The 14756-nt window shown below is 48.3% G+C and overlaps 1 protein-coding gene across 1 annotated transcript in view; it reads right to left on the reverse strand.

The window, feature by feature from the left end:
• Positions 1 to 2454: 2454 nt before the first annotated feature.
• Positions 2455 to 14756, reverse strand: part of TBCD (tubulin folding cofactor D) — a 648429-nt gene continuing 636127 nt past the window's right edge. The window contains exon 37 of the mRNA XM_072112667.1: positions 2455 to 2545. Coding sequence (XP_071968768.1) covers positions 2470 to 2545 — 76 coding nt within the window. The 3' untranslated portion in view covers positions 2455 to 2469. The remainder of the gene's footprint in view (positions 2546 to 14756) is intronic.

Consider the following 14756-nt stretch of genomic DNA (forward strand, 5'->3'; position numbering starts at 1 on the left):
CATATGGCTGATAAATCTTATATGGGGATATTATTACCTCACACACTGTACATATGGCTGATAAATCTTATATGGGGATATTATTACCTCACACACTGTAGATATGGGTGATAAATCTTATATGGAGATATTATTACATCACACACTGTATATACGGCTGATAAATCTTATATGGGGGTATTATTACATCACACACTGTACATATGGCTGATAAATCTTATATGGGGATATAATTACCTCACACACTGTATATATGGCTGATAAATCTTTTTTTTTTAAAAGTATTTATTTTTGCAAATTTTTGGAAAATTTTTTTTTAACAATTGCAATAAACAAACCAAAGAACAAGATTGTCTGTTACATACTTTCTTCCCCACAATACAGAATAATTGAATAGCATCCGTGGTAATGAACAGGATCTTATTGCGTTTCAATATTAGCTAAGGGATATACCGCGATAAGTGACAGCAGATATTGTAACCAGACATCTTGATACAACACAAATAACTATTGACACAGGGACAATCAGTCACACACACACACACACACCAGCACGCTCAGTCTCCTTCATCATGGAGAGGAGTATATATCACATGTGATTATAAGGCTGTATGGGGAGTCTCGCACCATCTGGACCAGATGCGGTCAAACTTCTGGGGACACTTCCTGTTGACATACAGGGACCGGTAGTGGGGAATGACGCTGTTAATAAGTAGTATCCATCTTTTTAATGGAGGGGGCTCCTGGTCCTTCCAGGTCATCACCACCACTTTTCGGGCGTAGTATAATACAAACCTAAAGAAAATTTTGTCATAGTGGCCATTGATGACTTCATTTATGATGCCGAGGAGACACACAGAGGGAGACAGTAATCGTGGGAAATCAAAGTGTACATTTAGGAACTCCAGCACTTCGGACCAGAAGACAAGAACCCTAGGGCAGGACCAGACACAATGCAGGAAGGATCCGACTTCAGCCTGACAGCGAAAGCAAAGATCATTGGGCATTGCTCCCATGCGGAATAGTCTAGCAGGGGTGAAGTATACTCGATGGAGGAATTTAGATTGGATCAGGAAGTCCCTCGCACTCACTACAGATGTGAAGTAGGACAGTTCGACCTCCCTCCAGTCATCATCCGACAGGTCAGGGATATCCTGTCTCCAGCGTTCACAGGCTCTATCAAACGGTCTGGACTTTTGCTCTTGTAGGAGAGCATAGCACTGAGTGAGTGGCTTAGGGAGGTCCGGGGTACTCATCAGAGTCTCTAGTTTGGAGAATTTCACTGTCAGGCCGAAGGAGCCGAATTGGGCTTTGAATGCGTGTCGCAATTGCGTGTAATGGAAGCTAGCCGTATCGGGTACAGTATGTCTCTCCCTTAACTCGTGAAAGCTGAGTAATTCTGCTTCCGGAGATAATAGCTGGCCTACAAATTTCACCCCCGCCGCCCCCCACATTGTCCAGCCCGGGAGGGAGAGGAAGTGAGAGAGCCACGGATTGAGCCACAATGGAGTCCTAGGCGAGAGAGGGGGGGGGCCGTTTAGCTCTACCAGGGATTGTGCCCTACGCCAGCACACCGCTACCGTACGTAGGGGGAGTGGGGTATCAGATGGGGACTTATACCTGTACAGCAGGTTTGTAAGGGCCTCGTAGGAACCTACCAGGGCACCAGCCAGTGCAGTAGCTGCATTACCCATGTCTATATCTATCCACCACTGGGCATATACTAGCTGGGAAGCCAGGTAATAAAGATACAGATCTGGGGCAGCCAGTCCACCCCTAGACTTGGGAGCCTGAAGCAGCGCTAAACTGAATCGCGGGGCGCTACTCTGCCAGTAGAAGGACCTGAGAATGCCGTCTAAGCGTTTGAACAGACTCTTAGGGAGCAATATAGGACAAGCATGAAAAAGGTATAGAAATTTGGGGAGGAAGATCATTTTGAATATATTGATACGTCCGTATAGGGACAAGGGGAGAGTGGACCAGGCTTTTAGGCGCGATTCCGTTGCAGCTATCAGGGGTGTGATGTTTAGCTCTGTATATGCCTGGACCTTGCGTGACACCTGGACTCCCAGATATTTAAAGGTGGACACCACCTGGACTGGGACGGGAAGGGCGCGTACCCCTATATCTGATAAGGGAAAGAGGGCCGATTTGTCCCAATTAACCCGGAGACCTGAGAACCCCCCATAGCATTCTATCAGGGACAGAAGGGATTCCAGAGAGGGGCCCACATCCCCAAGGTATACAAGTGTATCATCAGCATAGAGAGATACCTTTTCAATGATAGAACCTCTAGCAATGCCCTTAATGCTATCAGAGTGACGGATCGCCACAGCAAGGGGCTCAATGGCAAGTGCGAAGAGGAGGGGAGATAGTGGGCAACCCTGTCTAGTGCCCCTGGCCATAGGGAGAGTAGGTGAGATATTAAGATTGGTCCTTACCCTAGCCCTAGGGTCGTTATACAATAACCTAACCAATGCTGTGAAGTGAGGGCCAATACCCAGCCTGGGCAGGAGGGTCCACAAATAGGGCCACTCCACAGAATCAAACGCCTTGCAATTATCTAAGGATAATATAAACCCAGGGTCTGAAGACTTCTCTGCCTCTGCTACATTCAGGTGTAGTCTTTGAATATTTATGTCAGTACCCCTCCCTGGCATAAAGCCTGTCTGGTCTGGGTGCACCAAGGATAATATTACTTTATTAAGCCTTGTTGCCAGAATTTTTGCTAGTATTTTGACATCTGAGTTTAGGAGGGAAATTGGACGGTATGAGTCGGGATGCAGAGGGTCCTTACCAGGCTTGGGAATAACTACAATAAGGGCCTCTCGCATGGAGTCAGGAAGGGAACCGCTGTCGAGCGCATCGGAATACAGGCTAAGGAGATGGGGGACCAGAGTCTCACAGTTATCCCTATACCACTCACCTCCCAGTCCATCAAGTCCAGGTGTCTTACCGGGGGGCAATGATTGGATGGCCAGTTCCACCTCCTCCGCCGAGAGCGGGGCATCAAGCTCCAATGACTGTGCCGGTGTGAGCCTCCAAAGTGGAAGACTGTCAAGGAATCTGGAAATCTCGACGGAAGAGGCGGACAATCTGGAGCTGTAAAGAGAAGAGTAGAATTCGTGAAAAACCATGTTTATGGCCCGGGGTTCTGTGTTCAAGGCTCCGTTACTGTCAAGGATAGATGGAACGGATGCACACGGACGCTCAGCCCGCGAGAGATATGCAAGCAGCTTCCCATTTTTATCTCCAAATTCAAAGATGGACGCTTCCCTGGCTTGCAGGCGCTTGCTGGTGCGCTCCTTCACTACAGCTAGATGGTTCCTCTGCGCTTGGGCCCAAGTCTTTTTATTCCCCGGAGTAGGTTTCTCTAGATATTCCTTTTCTGCAGTCACCAGTGCAGCGGTCAGCCTCTCCTCCTGCGCATTTAATAACTTCCTATGGCCAGCTACACCTGACATGAATGCTCCCCGCACTGAGGACTTGTACGAGTCCCAGACTAGAAGAGGATCAGGATGGGTTGAGTGTACATCCCAGAACTCGCTATGCGCTGCCCTAACAGTACTCTGGACCGCTGGGGATAGGAGCCAGGCCGGGTGCAGGCGCCATAAGCGGGAGTCGCTGGGGGGGCCTATAAGGAGACTGATAAGCAAGGCGGAATGGTCAGATGCACTGCGCGGGCAATAGGATACTTGATCAACGTGCTGCAACATATCAGGGGAGACAAAGGCCAGATCAATCCGAGAGAAGCTCTTGTGCACAGAGGAATAGAATGAATATTCTCTCTCTTGAGGATGTTTACTACGCCAAACATCGGCGAGGTCTAGAGAAGTGAGCCACTCATTCAGACGGACCGAGCCTGTGTCTAGGCCGCTTGTGCGATCCAGGGAGGGATTAGGGACTGCATTGAAGTCACCAATGCAGAGGATCGGACTAGGAGGCATAGAAGCAAGTTTACCGGAGATTAGGTGCAATACAGCTGGATCAAAGGGAGGTGGGACATAGACCGACACTACAGTGAAAGTAAAGCCCCACAAGGCACAATGTATGACTACGTACCGGCCAAAGTGATCCGGTGCTACCTGTATGACCTCTATGGGAAGCGCTTTGGATATGAGTATGGATACTCCCCTGGCGTAGACAGAGTAGGAGGAATGATAACCTCTAGCCACCCAGGCCCGCTTCAGAGAGAGGACCTTCTGACCCGTAAGGTGTGTCTCTTGGATACATACCATGTGAGGGGCCTGACGCTTAATGACGTCTAACATCAGAGCCCTCTTGAATTTGGAGTTGAGTCCCCTCACATTCCAACTCATTACCTTAAGTGAGGACATCTTAGCGGAAGGGAAAGGGGTGTGGGGAAGGAGACGTGAGCAACCAAGCATTCATCCTTTCATACCACAGAGACATAGACAGACAGACAACAGTGAGCATAACAAATATAACCAGAACTGTACTAACAATCCCAAGAATATAAACCCCCTGTCTAACACCCTAACAGCAGTAGTGCAGACCTATACCCAATAACAATCAAAGAATAGAACAGTGGTCCCTAACTCAAGACAAACTTACACCATTTGTCCCGGGACCCCTAACCCTCAGAGTATATATAAACAGGAGGTATTTAGGCAGCCATGTTTAAAGAGAGCAAAGGAGGGGATAAGGGAAGAGTAATATGTAGAGGGGAGCGGTAAGAGGATAAGGGAGGGGGGGAGTAGGTACAAAGAAGGGGAAGGGGAGGGGAAAGAGAAATAAGTGCCATATGTGGCGCACAGGCCAAATTGACCAAAAGAGATAGCACATCAGTTATGGGGCACCATATACGAGGCGTGCGCCCCAATGTAAAGCAATATTAGAAAATTAGAGCAATGATTTAGGACCCCTAAGCATCAATACAGGACTAAGTCCAGCAATGTCATAGCTCATCAGATAAAAGGATATATGAGTCCAGTCACTCAGGAGGTGCGGGCCTTGCAGCGGGAGCCCGTGGAGCTGCATCAGCCCAGTGAAGTGCTTCGGTTGGGCAGGTGAAGAATCGAGTCTTCTGTCCGTCCACAATTCGGAGCTTGGAAGGATACATCATGGAGTATTTATACCCCTTGTCACGGAGACGGGCACGGACCTCAGTGAATTGTGCGCGTTGTTTCCTGACGGATGCAGAGAAATCAGGGTAGAAGGACACTCTGCTGTTGGCATAGAGGATTTCTCCCTTGGTACGGACAGCCCTGAGGATAGAGTCCCTGTCCCTAAAGTGCAGCAGCCGGGCCAGGAAGGGTCTTGGATTGCCCCCTGGGGGGCCAGGGCGGGATGGCACACGATGGGCCCTTTCCACTGTGAAGAACGGGGAAAAGGTATCTGCAGGAAGCAAATTTTTGAGCCAATTTTCAAAAAAGGATACCGGGTCAGACCCCTCCACTTTTTCGGGGAGGCCAACCACTCTGACGTTGTTCCGTCGCAGTCGGTTTTCGAGGTCGTCCGCTCTGTCGATGGATGCAGACATTTGGCGCTGAAGCTCTCTTATCTGTGTCGGCATAGGCCTCTGGACATCTTCCACCTCAGATATTCTGCGCTCAGTTTCGGTGATTCGCTCTTTAGCTTTATGGACATCGTGTCTTAAAAGAACAAAGTCCTGTCGCAGCTCATCCACCTTGGTAACCAGTTTGGATTGGCACCCATTAATGGCCGCCAGCACCTCTGCAAATTTGCGGTCCAGTTCAGTGGCCACGTCAGGCGGATCAGCGCCCTCTTCATAGCTTACAAGCTGTGGCGGGCTCTGGGAGCCTTCAAAGAGGGAGGGAGAGGAGTTTGGGGACCCCTGAGGAGAGCAGGGCTGTGTGCGGGAGAATCTCCCCAACTTTTTGGCAGCGTTCGACTGAATCTGTGCTAGAACGGCTTGTGATGTGGAGCAGTCCTGCGCATCCAGGGGTTCCAGGGACTGGAATGGAGGATCTTCATGGACGGATTCATCATCCGATGGAGGCGCAGACACCCCGGACGCTGCTTTGAGCAATTTAGCCGTCTTCCTCCGGTTACCCATGGCGTCTGGGCAGAGGGGGCCAGTGATAAACAATCGAGGAGCCTAGCGTCCAGTAATTAGCAGAAATAGAATCAGGGCCCACGTGGGAAATTGCAGCGGCACTGCAAGGGTTAATACAAAACAGAACCCGGGCAGGGGGTCACTGGGAGTATGGAGGACTCAGTGCTGGGCTGCACAGCTTGGGGTCCCCAGGTGAGAGGTGGGCAGCAGCAGGGGAATTACTTCCCTACCTTACTCCTGGCTGCAGTCCGGCAAGGGAGAGGTTAACCCTGCGCGCCTAGGCCTCAGGCAGCGCAGGGGAGTCCAGTATAATGGCGCCTCCGGCAGGCTGCAGGGGTGACTGGAGCGCTGCCGCGATCCTTCAAGTGGGTCGGCGGCTCCGTATGTCCAGAGGCGGGGGGGGGGTTTCCCTCACCGCTCCGGTGTGCAGCCGCGATGTCGGGCGGCTACGGTCCCGCCGCCGCGCTGGGCACGTGGGAGCTGCAGGAGCTGGAGTGCGGGGGGACCGCACGGAGCCGGGGACCTCCGCGATATCGGCACCGGAGCGTGGAGGCAGGTACCCGCGGCACCGGGGAGCAGGCTGGAGGGGGCACAGGTGGAGGATGGCTGCCTAGGGAGGGTGATGGGGTGCCGGGTCCCGGGAGCTCCGCGGCGCACGTCCTCCTAGCTCGGCATCAGGCCATGGCTGATAAATCTTATATGGGGATATTATTACCTCACACACTGTATATATGGCTGATAAATCTTATATGGAGGTATTATTACCTCACACACTGTATATATGGCTAATAAATCTTATATGGGGGTATTATCACCTCACACACTGTATAAAGGGTTGATAAATCTTATATGGGGATATTATTACCTCACACACTGTATATATGGATAATAAATCTTATATGGAGGTATTATCACCTAACACACTGTATATATGGCTGATAAATCTTATATGGAGATATTATCACCTCACACACTATATATAGCTGATAAATCTTATATGGGGGTATTATTACCTCACACACTGTAGACATGGCTGATAAATCCTATATGGGGATATTATTACCTCACACACTGTATACATGTGCAACATCCCCCACCGGGGCCTAGCCCTTGAGGTGAGGCCTGGAGACAGCCGGGGCCCGCGGTACCGGAGTGGCTGGCGGTTGCGGCCTAAGCACGCTATTGTCACGGTGCTTGGTAAGGGGGAACCGGAGGGCTGTCCTACAGCCTGGCAGGTCTCCAGCAGGGTGGTGTTGGCAAGAAAAGATGAGGGAGAGGCTGCTATAGCGGATCTCCCTGGGGCAACCCCTTTAATGTCCCGAGTGTGAGTCTCTGGGTGATGGACAGGGTGCCGGTGATGAAGGCAGCCGTATTAGCAGGGACCAGACGGAGACAGAAGTTGAAGAAAACAACTTACAGTTCTTTATTTGAACCGCAGGAACCGCAGCAAACGTGCCTTTAACAGGTAGGTAGGGTGCTGAGATGTGAGTTGGAGGGAGCCTCAGGAGATAGTTCACCAGCCTGGAAGTAGAGGGCAGGCTGGGAGGCAGCTGTGTCCTGGTAGGAAGCTTCAGCTTGTCCTGTAGGGCTTCAGGTATCACCTTCAAAGGTAAGATGATACCCCTTTTCCTCACTACACTAACTCTAGTCTAATGCTCCACTCTTCAGAGACAGGGGCTAGGCTCTTCCTGCTCTGGTATGGGCTAGACAGAGATTACTCACTCTCTCACTGATTCTCCTACAACAGAATCTCTCTGAAAAGATCTCTGGAAAGACCTAGAACATTCCTGGCCAGGGAGTTTTATTACCTCCCTTTGGTCAGGTGGTGGCTGCTCCTCCAATCACATCTCAGCTTACAGAGCACAGGATGTAACACATATCATTGGACAACAGCATCTTGCATCATACAAAATACTTAACCTCTGCCTTGCCAGGCAGGATTCACCACTGCAATATCCCTATGTCCTATCAGAACCATGTTGTGTAATGGGATTACATGCAGGTGGGACGTATTCGCAAACCCTACCTCGCCATTGCATCGGCGAGGGTGTTGCATACCCCGGGGGCAATTGAAAGAGCCGCCCTCGGCTCGACTACAGTTGTTTTGGGGCACAGAGGGGGCTAAGGGCACTTCTGGGAAGTGCAGGCTATGTGAGGTGTAGGGACAAACCGCCCATGGTCCTGGAGACAGGCACCTGGGTTGGTGTCGGACTAAGACAAAAACATGTAGCTGTATGACAGTTGGTCGCTGACACCATTAAACCGAACTGTACAGTAGGAAAGGTGTGGTGTCATGTCCTGTAATCCACTCCTTGCACCAAGGCCTGTATATTTGTTTTATCAACACTTCTTCCCTGGCGGCAATTATATAAGGTGTCTATCTGCATTGCGTTAGCATATGCGACACAAGTACCTCCTGACTGGTATCCTTACCCATGTATGGGTGGCATCCAGGTGCTAACTCTGTAACACCCCCGGTCCCCATAGGACCCGCAGTTTACGGACTACCCCCATGTGCAAACCTCGGTTTGAGGGATAAGGTAGCGGTCAGTGTTTTACACAAAAAGACGGTCCGACACAGCCACACTACAACCTGAAAAGCCTATGAAAGGGTAATGCAGACTACTGGCATATCTTCTGACAGTGTGCAAACAGGTTAAGATCACATTGGCTTAGCAGCCCAATGGGTACACATCTTATAACATTGCAAACGTTACAGAGGTGGATAGGCTACTCAGGGTAGCAGGATAAAATGTCTCTTTCCCTGCAAAGGAAAGGCATAAAAAGTGCAAGCAGAATGTCCGTACCTAAAAAGGAAGGCATTAAGTGCAAAATAATAAGTCAATAGACATAGCAACTTTTCCCTGGTAGTATCTGGCAAAAGTCTCACAGAAGGTCTCTAATGACAAAGTCCATCTTCTGGGTACAGCCCTTGATGTGGGGGGAAAAGTGCAATGGAAGAAAACAAAGGGTCTCCTCTATATGCAGAGGGACAGAGTCCTTTGAAGAAATCTCTGCTGTGGCAGAGGAAGGGGTGCTATCATAGCACATGACAGTGTATAATCTCTTGACTGAGATAAATAAGGGTAAGAGTCTCAGGAAAGTCTCTGGCTCTTTGGGGTAAGGACAGAAATATACACAATATGTACAGTACCTGAAGTGGGCTACAGCCCTTCAGGGGTTAATCTTGCAGCTCAAGAGCAATGGCTGCAGGCATGGGAGCTGGAACAGCAGGGAGGTCATCTGCGGTGGCAGGCAACTCAGCAAAGGGAGGAGACAGGCACTTCTCTGGCTGACCTTCTGTAGCTGGGGGCGCTGTGGAGCGCATGATGATGACCGCAGGAGCTGTAACTTCTCCATTGCTGACAGCTGAAGGATTGTTGTTCCTGGACTGAACTGTAGCTCTTGGGGGCGCTGTTGCGCTGACGGTGGTAACCTCTGTAGCTGGCAGGGCGTTCTCACCGGACAGCCTGGGCCTCTTAGCAGGTGGTCCTGGATACTCCGCAGGACGATCAGCAGCATTAGATAAGGGGTCAGGCCCCTTTAAGAGAGTCCCTTTTGTAGCCGGGCCTCCTATGGGGAGATGTTGACCCTCTGCAGGGTGGCCGGACTGTACCCCAGCTGGGGCTAAGGGAGATATAGTAACAGTCACTGTGATATAGGCCCTGGGGGCCACGGTACTCACATCCGCGGTGGTCCTCAGGAGGTCCGTCATCGGAGGAGGCAGCCGCTGTGGAGAATCCGCCATTGAAGACTGCGTACGGGAGACAGCAGTAAGAGGTGCAGCAGAGGAAGGTGCCCGAGGCTCGTGGGCAGGCCATGCGACACTTGGTTCTTCATCTCGGAGGCTGTGCGACATGTCGGCAGGACAGGAGACAGCACGCGGAGAAATCCAAGATGGCCGATTAACCTCTTTGATGCACGATGGCGGCTGCGCTGACTCTGAGGTACCTCGTGGGCTCTCACTGGCGTTGCAGCGCGGGAGAGTTTCGCGCCAGAGGGCGGAGCTTGAGTCTTTCCCGCCAGGAGTTGTGGCGGGCTGAATTTTCTGCTGCGCCACAGCGCGCTGAGGCAGGATTCGCGCCATCCGCGCAAGGGGTGGAGCTTAGCGATGCCTCTGGGTTTTCCCGCCAGTGAGGGTTTTGGCGGGCTGGAATTACTTGCTGCGCCACAGTTTCTGAGGTAAAAAATTTAGGCGCGGCAGCGCCGGATGTAGCAGAGCTGGTACAGTTCTTGCAGGGATTAACCTCTTGAGTGCTGGAGCGGCGCTCGACAGCATGTGGCAGCATTAACACAGTTCAATCCAGAAACACACAATTACTTGGGCCTAAACCCGGATGGCAGCAGGGTTAGGCAGCACAGTCTTTTCAATAAAGGAAAGTCTTTAATGCCGTAATAAGGCACAGAAGTATCAATCCTGTTCGTGACGCCACTTGCAACATCCCCCACCGGGGCCTAGCCCTTGAGGTGAGGCCTGGAGACAGCCGGGGCCCGCGGTACCGGAGTGGCTGGCGGTTGCGGCCTAAGCACGCTATTGTCACGGTGCTTGGTACGGGGGAACCGGAGGGCTGTCCTACAGCCTGGCAGGTCTCCAGCAGGGTGGTGTTGGCAAGAAAAGATGAGGGAGAGGCTGCTATAGCGGATCTCCCCGGGGCAACCCCTTTAATGTCCCGAGTGTGAGTCTCTGGGTGATAGACAGGGTGCCGGTGATGAAGGCAGCCGTATTAGCAGGGACCAGACGGAGACAGAAGTTGAAGAAAACAACTTACAGTTCTTTATTTGAACCGCAGGAACCGCAGCAAACGTGCCTTTAACAGGTAGGTAGGGTGCTGAGATGTGAGTTGGAGGGAGCCTCAGGAGATAGTTCACCAGCCTGGAAGTAGAGGGCAGGCTGGGAGGCAGCTGTGTCCTGGTAGGAAGCTTCAGCTTGTCCTGTAGGGCTTCAGGTATCACCTTCAAAGGTAAGATGATACCCCTTTTCCTCACTACACTAACTCTAGTCTAATGCTCCACTCTTCAGAGGCAGGGGCTAGGCTCTTCCTGCTCTGGTATGGGCTAGACAGAGATTACTCACTCTCTCACTGATTCTCCTACAACAGAATCTCTCTGAAAAGATCTCTGGAAAGACCTAGAACATTCCTGGCCAGGGAGTTTTATTACCTCCCGTTGGTCAGGTGGTGGCTGCTCCTCCAATCACATCTCAGCTTACAGAGCACAGGATGTAACACATATCATTGGACAACAGCATCTTACAGCATCATACAAAATACTTAACCTCTGCCTTGCCAGGCAGGATTCACCACTGCAATATCCCTATGTCCTATCAGAACCATGTTGTGTAATGGGATTACATGCAGGTGGGACGTATTCGCAAACCCTACCTCGCCATTGCATCGGCGAGGGTGTTGCACACGGCTGATAAATCTTATATGGGGGTATTTTTACCTCACACACTGTATACATGGCTGATAAATCTTATATGGGGGTATTATTACCTCACACACTGTATATATGGCTGATAAATCTTATATGGGGGTATTATTACCTCACACACTGTATATATGGCTGATAAATCTTATATGGGGGTATTATTACCTCATACACTGTATATATAGCTGATAAATCTTATATGGGGGTATTATTACCTCACACATTGTATATATGGCTGATAAATCTTATATGGGGATATTATTACCTCACACACTGTATATATGGCTGATAAATCTTATATGAGGGTATTATTACCTCACACACTGTATATATGGCTGATAAATCTTATATGGGGGTATTATTACCTCACACACTGTATATATGGCTGATAAATCTTATATGGGGATATTATTACCTCATACACTGTATATATAGCTGATAAATCTTATATGGGGGTATTATTACCTCACACACTGTAGATATGGATGATAAATCTTATATGGGGGTATTATTACCTCAAACACTGTATATATGGCTGATAAATCTTATACTGGGATATTATTACCTCACACACTGTATATATGGCTGATAAATCTTATATGGGGGTATTATTACCTCACACACTGTATATATAGCTGATAAATCTTATATGGGGGTATTATTACCTCACACACTGTATATATGGCTGATAAATCTTATACTGGGATATTATTACCTCACACACTGTATATATGGCTGATAAATCTTATATGGGGGTATTATTACCTCACACACTGTATATATAGCTGATAAATCTTATATGGAGGTATTATTACCTCACACACTGTATATATGGCTGGAGTCTTACCTCATGACTTCCTGTAGCAGGTGAAGGCCGGGGACATGAGGATATGTCTCCCCTGTCAGGTCCTGTGCTGTCTCCCTCCTCCTGCACTTACTCCTCACTGCTGTAGGGGGCAGTGTTATACTATGGGGTCTCCTGAGGAAGCGGCTACAGAACCTGCAGGTAAGTGTTTATGTGTAAAGCTTTTCTATCTGTCACCGGTCTCCAGTGATAGATCTCTCTCTATATAATATCTATCTGTCACTGGTCTCCAGTGATGGATCTCTCTCTATATAATATCTATCTGTCACCGGTCTCCAGTGATGGATCTCTCTCTATATAATATCTATCACCATCCACCATCATCTATCTGTCTATATATTTGTCCTTTAATATCTTGATAGGGATATTTTATGCAGGGCCCCAACAGCCCTCTTGACTTTTGTAAGGTGAGTCCTAATTAACTCTTTGAGGGAGGATGAGATAGCTGCCGGCAGCGAGATGACAGAGTAAATGAAAAACACACTCTGGTCTTCCGATGCACTCACATCACAATGTTTATTTCATACAGACACAGCTATATTTTAGCACATAGACATCAGCATTTGGGTGTTGTATGAAAAGAGATAAGGCACTTAGATTCTCATTACATGTCACAGGGTATTAGCTGACAGGCGAGCAAACTGGTTACATAAAAAGAAGTTTGGATCCTGACATTAACTGGACAGTGGTCAGGGAACATGGCCGCTGTATCTAAGATGGCGGACAGTAGCCAAGATGGCGTCCGAAACCAGTGCAACCTCCTTAACAATCTTCTATCTATCTATCTATCTATCTATCTATCTATCTATCTATCTATCTATCTATCTATCTATCTCCTATCTATCTCCTATCTATCTATCTCATATCTATCTATCTATCTATCTATCTCCTATCTATCTATCTTTCTATCTAACTCCTATCTATCTATCTTATATCTATCATCTATATATCTCCTATCTATCTATCTCCTATCTGTCTATCTCATATCTGTCTATCTCATATCTATCTAACTATCTATCTCATATCTATCTCCTATCTATCTATCTATCTATCTATCTCATATCTATCATCTATCTATACATTTTTTGGAAAGTCTAGATCAGCGCCCCATTAGTTTGGAAAATACCATTGTTAAAGATATTATACTGGACTCAGACGCCATCTTGCATATTGTCGGACATTTTAAAGATTCAGTATTCATTTCATATAACTTTGTGTAGTGATAACTGAAGTTTGGGTGGGGCTCATTCCTTAGAAAAGCACACAAAGACTTAGTGCTCACTAGCACCACCTAGAGGAAGGTATCCAGGCGAACACCTGGGAAGTTTCAGTATTTGCATGTAGCCAATAGTATTAGACTCCTTTGTGTGCTTACATCCAATAGTGTTACATTTCCTGGGTGAGAACACCCAATTATAGTTGCTGCTTTCCTAATTACACGCCTTATGTAAAGTGCCTTATGGTTTTCTATAAATGTCGGTCCCTCAATAAACTTATCAGTCTTGTTTGCTAACTTCCTGCAAGGACAGGTCTTGTCTTTTCTTTCAAGTTAGTCAAATTCCAGCGCTGGACACAGACTCATTTAATTTGAAAGTCACCTTACAATGATTAGGGGTTTGAGCCCCAGATAAAAATCTATAAGAATTGGCGTCTCCTGGGTGGCCATACTTTTATAGACATCTAACCATCGAGGTGACCTCCGCAAGAGTCCAGGCGGCCAGTGACCAGAACTGACAATGAGCGCTCGTCGGGGTAAGTCAAGTCTATTTTTGTCTACCTTGACTGTAGTTCTGTTTCACTGGCTGAAAGGGACTGGGTAAGGTCATCTCCTTGTGTGATATTATTTACTTTGCCTTACATGTCCATATTTAATAGTATGTTCACTTTAATTTCGGCAAAGGATCTCTTGTAAGGTGATTGACAGAGACTGGACGTGACTATGTATGTTGTAGAAAAAGGTCTGCAGTGCCCTCTTGTGAATTGTTGATGTAGTTCAGAAAGTTTGTGATGGTGGAGATTTTTGTTCATGTAAGCGAGGATAGAATCTGGAAGTTTGCAGAGACAAATTCTGGCCAAATTTACGTATCGTTCCTTCGGGATTGATGCGGCCCCGTGATGCGGAAAGGACAGTAGAGACAAGAGGGACACTGACGGGAATTTTACAGTTGAGCGTTATCTCCTTGATTTCTGAAACATTGTGTGAAGGTCTCTAATTTGTTCTTACTGATAGTTAGCAGGGTAGTCTGGAGCTGTATGTACGGAGGATATCTATAGCCCTTGAACAAAATCAGGTATTCCACAGATTCCACAAAATGGGTAGTGAGCAAAGTAAGACTGTAGCTGGACACTGCAGATCTAAAAAAAGGCAACTGACATAGTGTCACACAGGAAAGGTAAAGAGTGGGTAAAAGGAAGTTATGA

The sequence above is a fragment of the Engystomops pustulosus genome, chromosome 6 (assembly GCF_040894005.1).
Source record: "Engystomops pustulosus chromosome 6, aEngPut4.maternal, whole genome shotgun sequence".
In the NCBI taxonomy this organism is placed as follows: domain Eukaryota; kingdom Metazoa; phylum Chordata; class Amphibia; order Anura; family Leptodactylidae; genus Engystomops; species Engystomops pustulosus.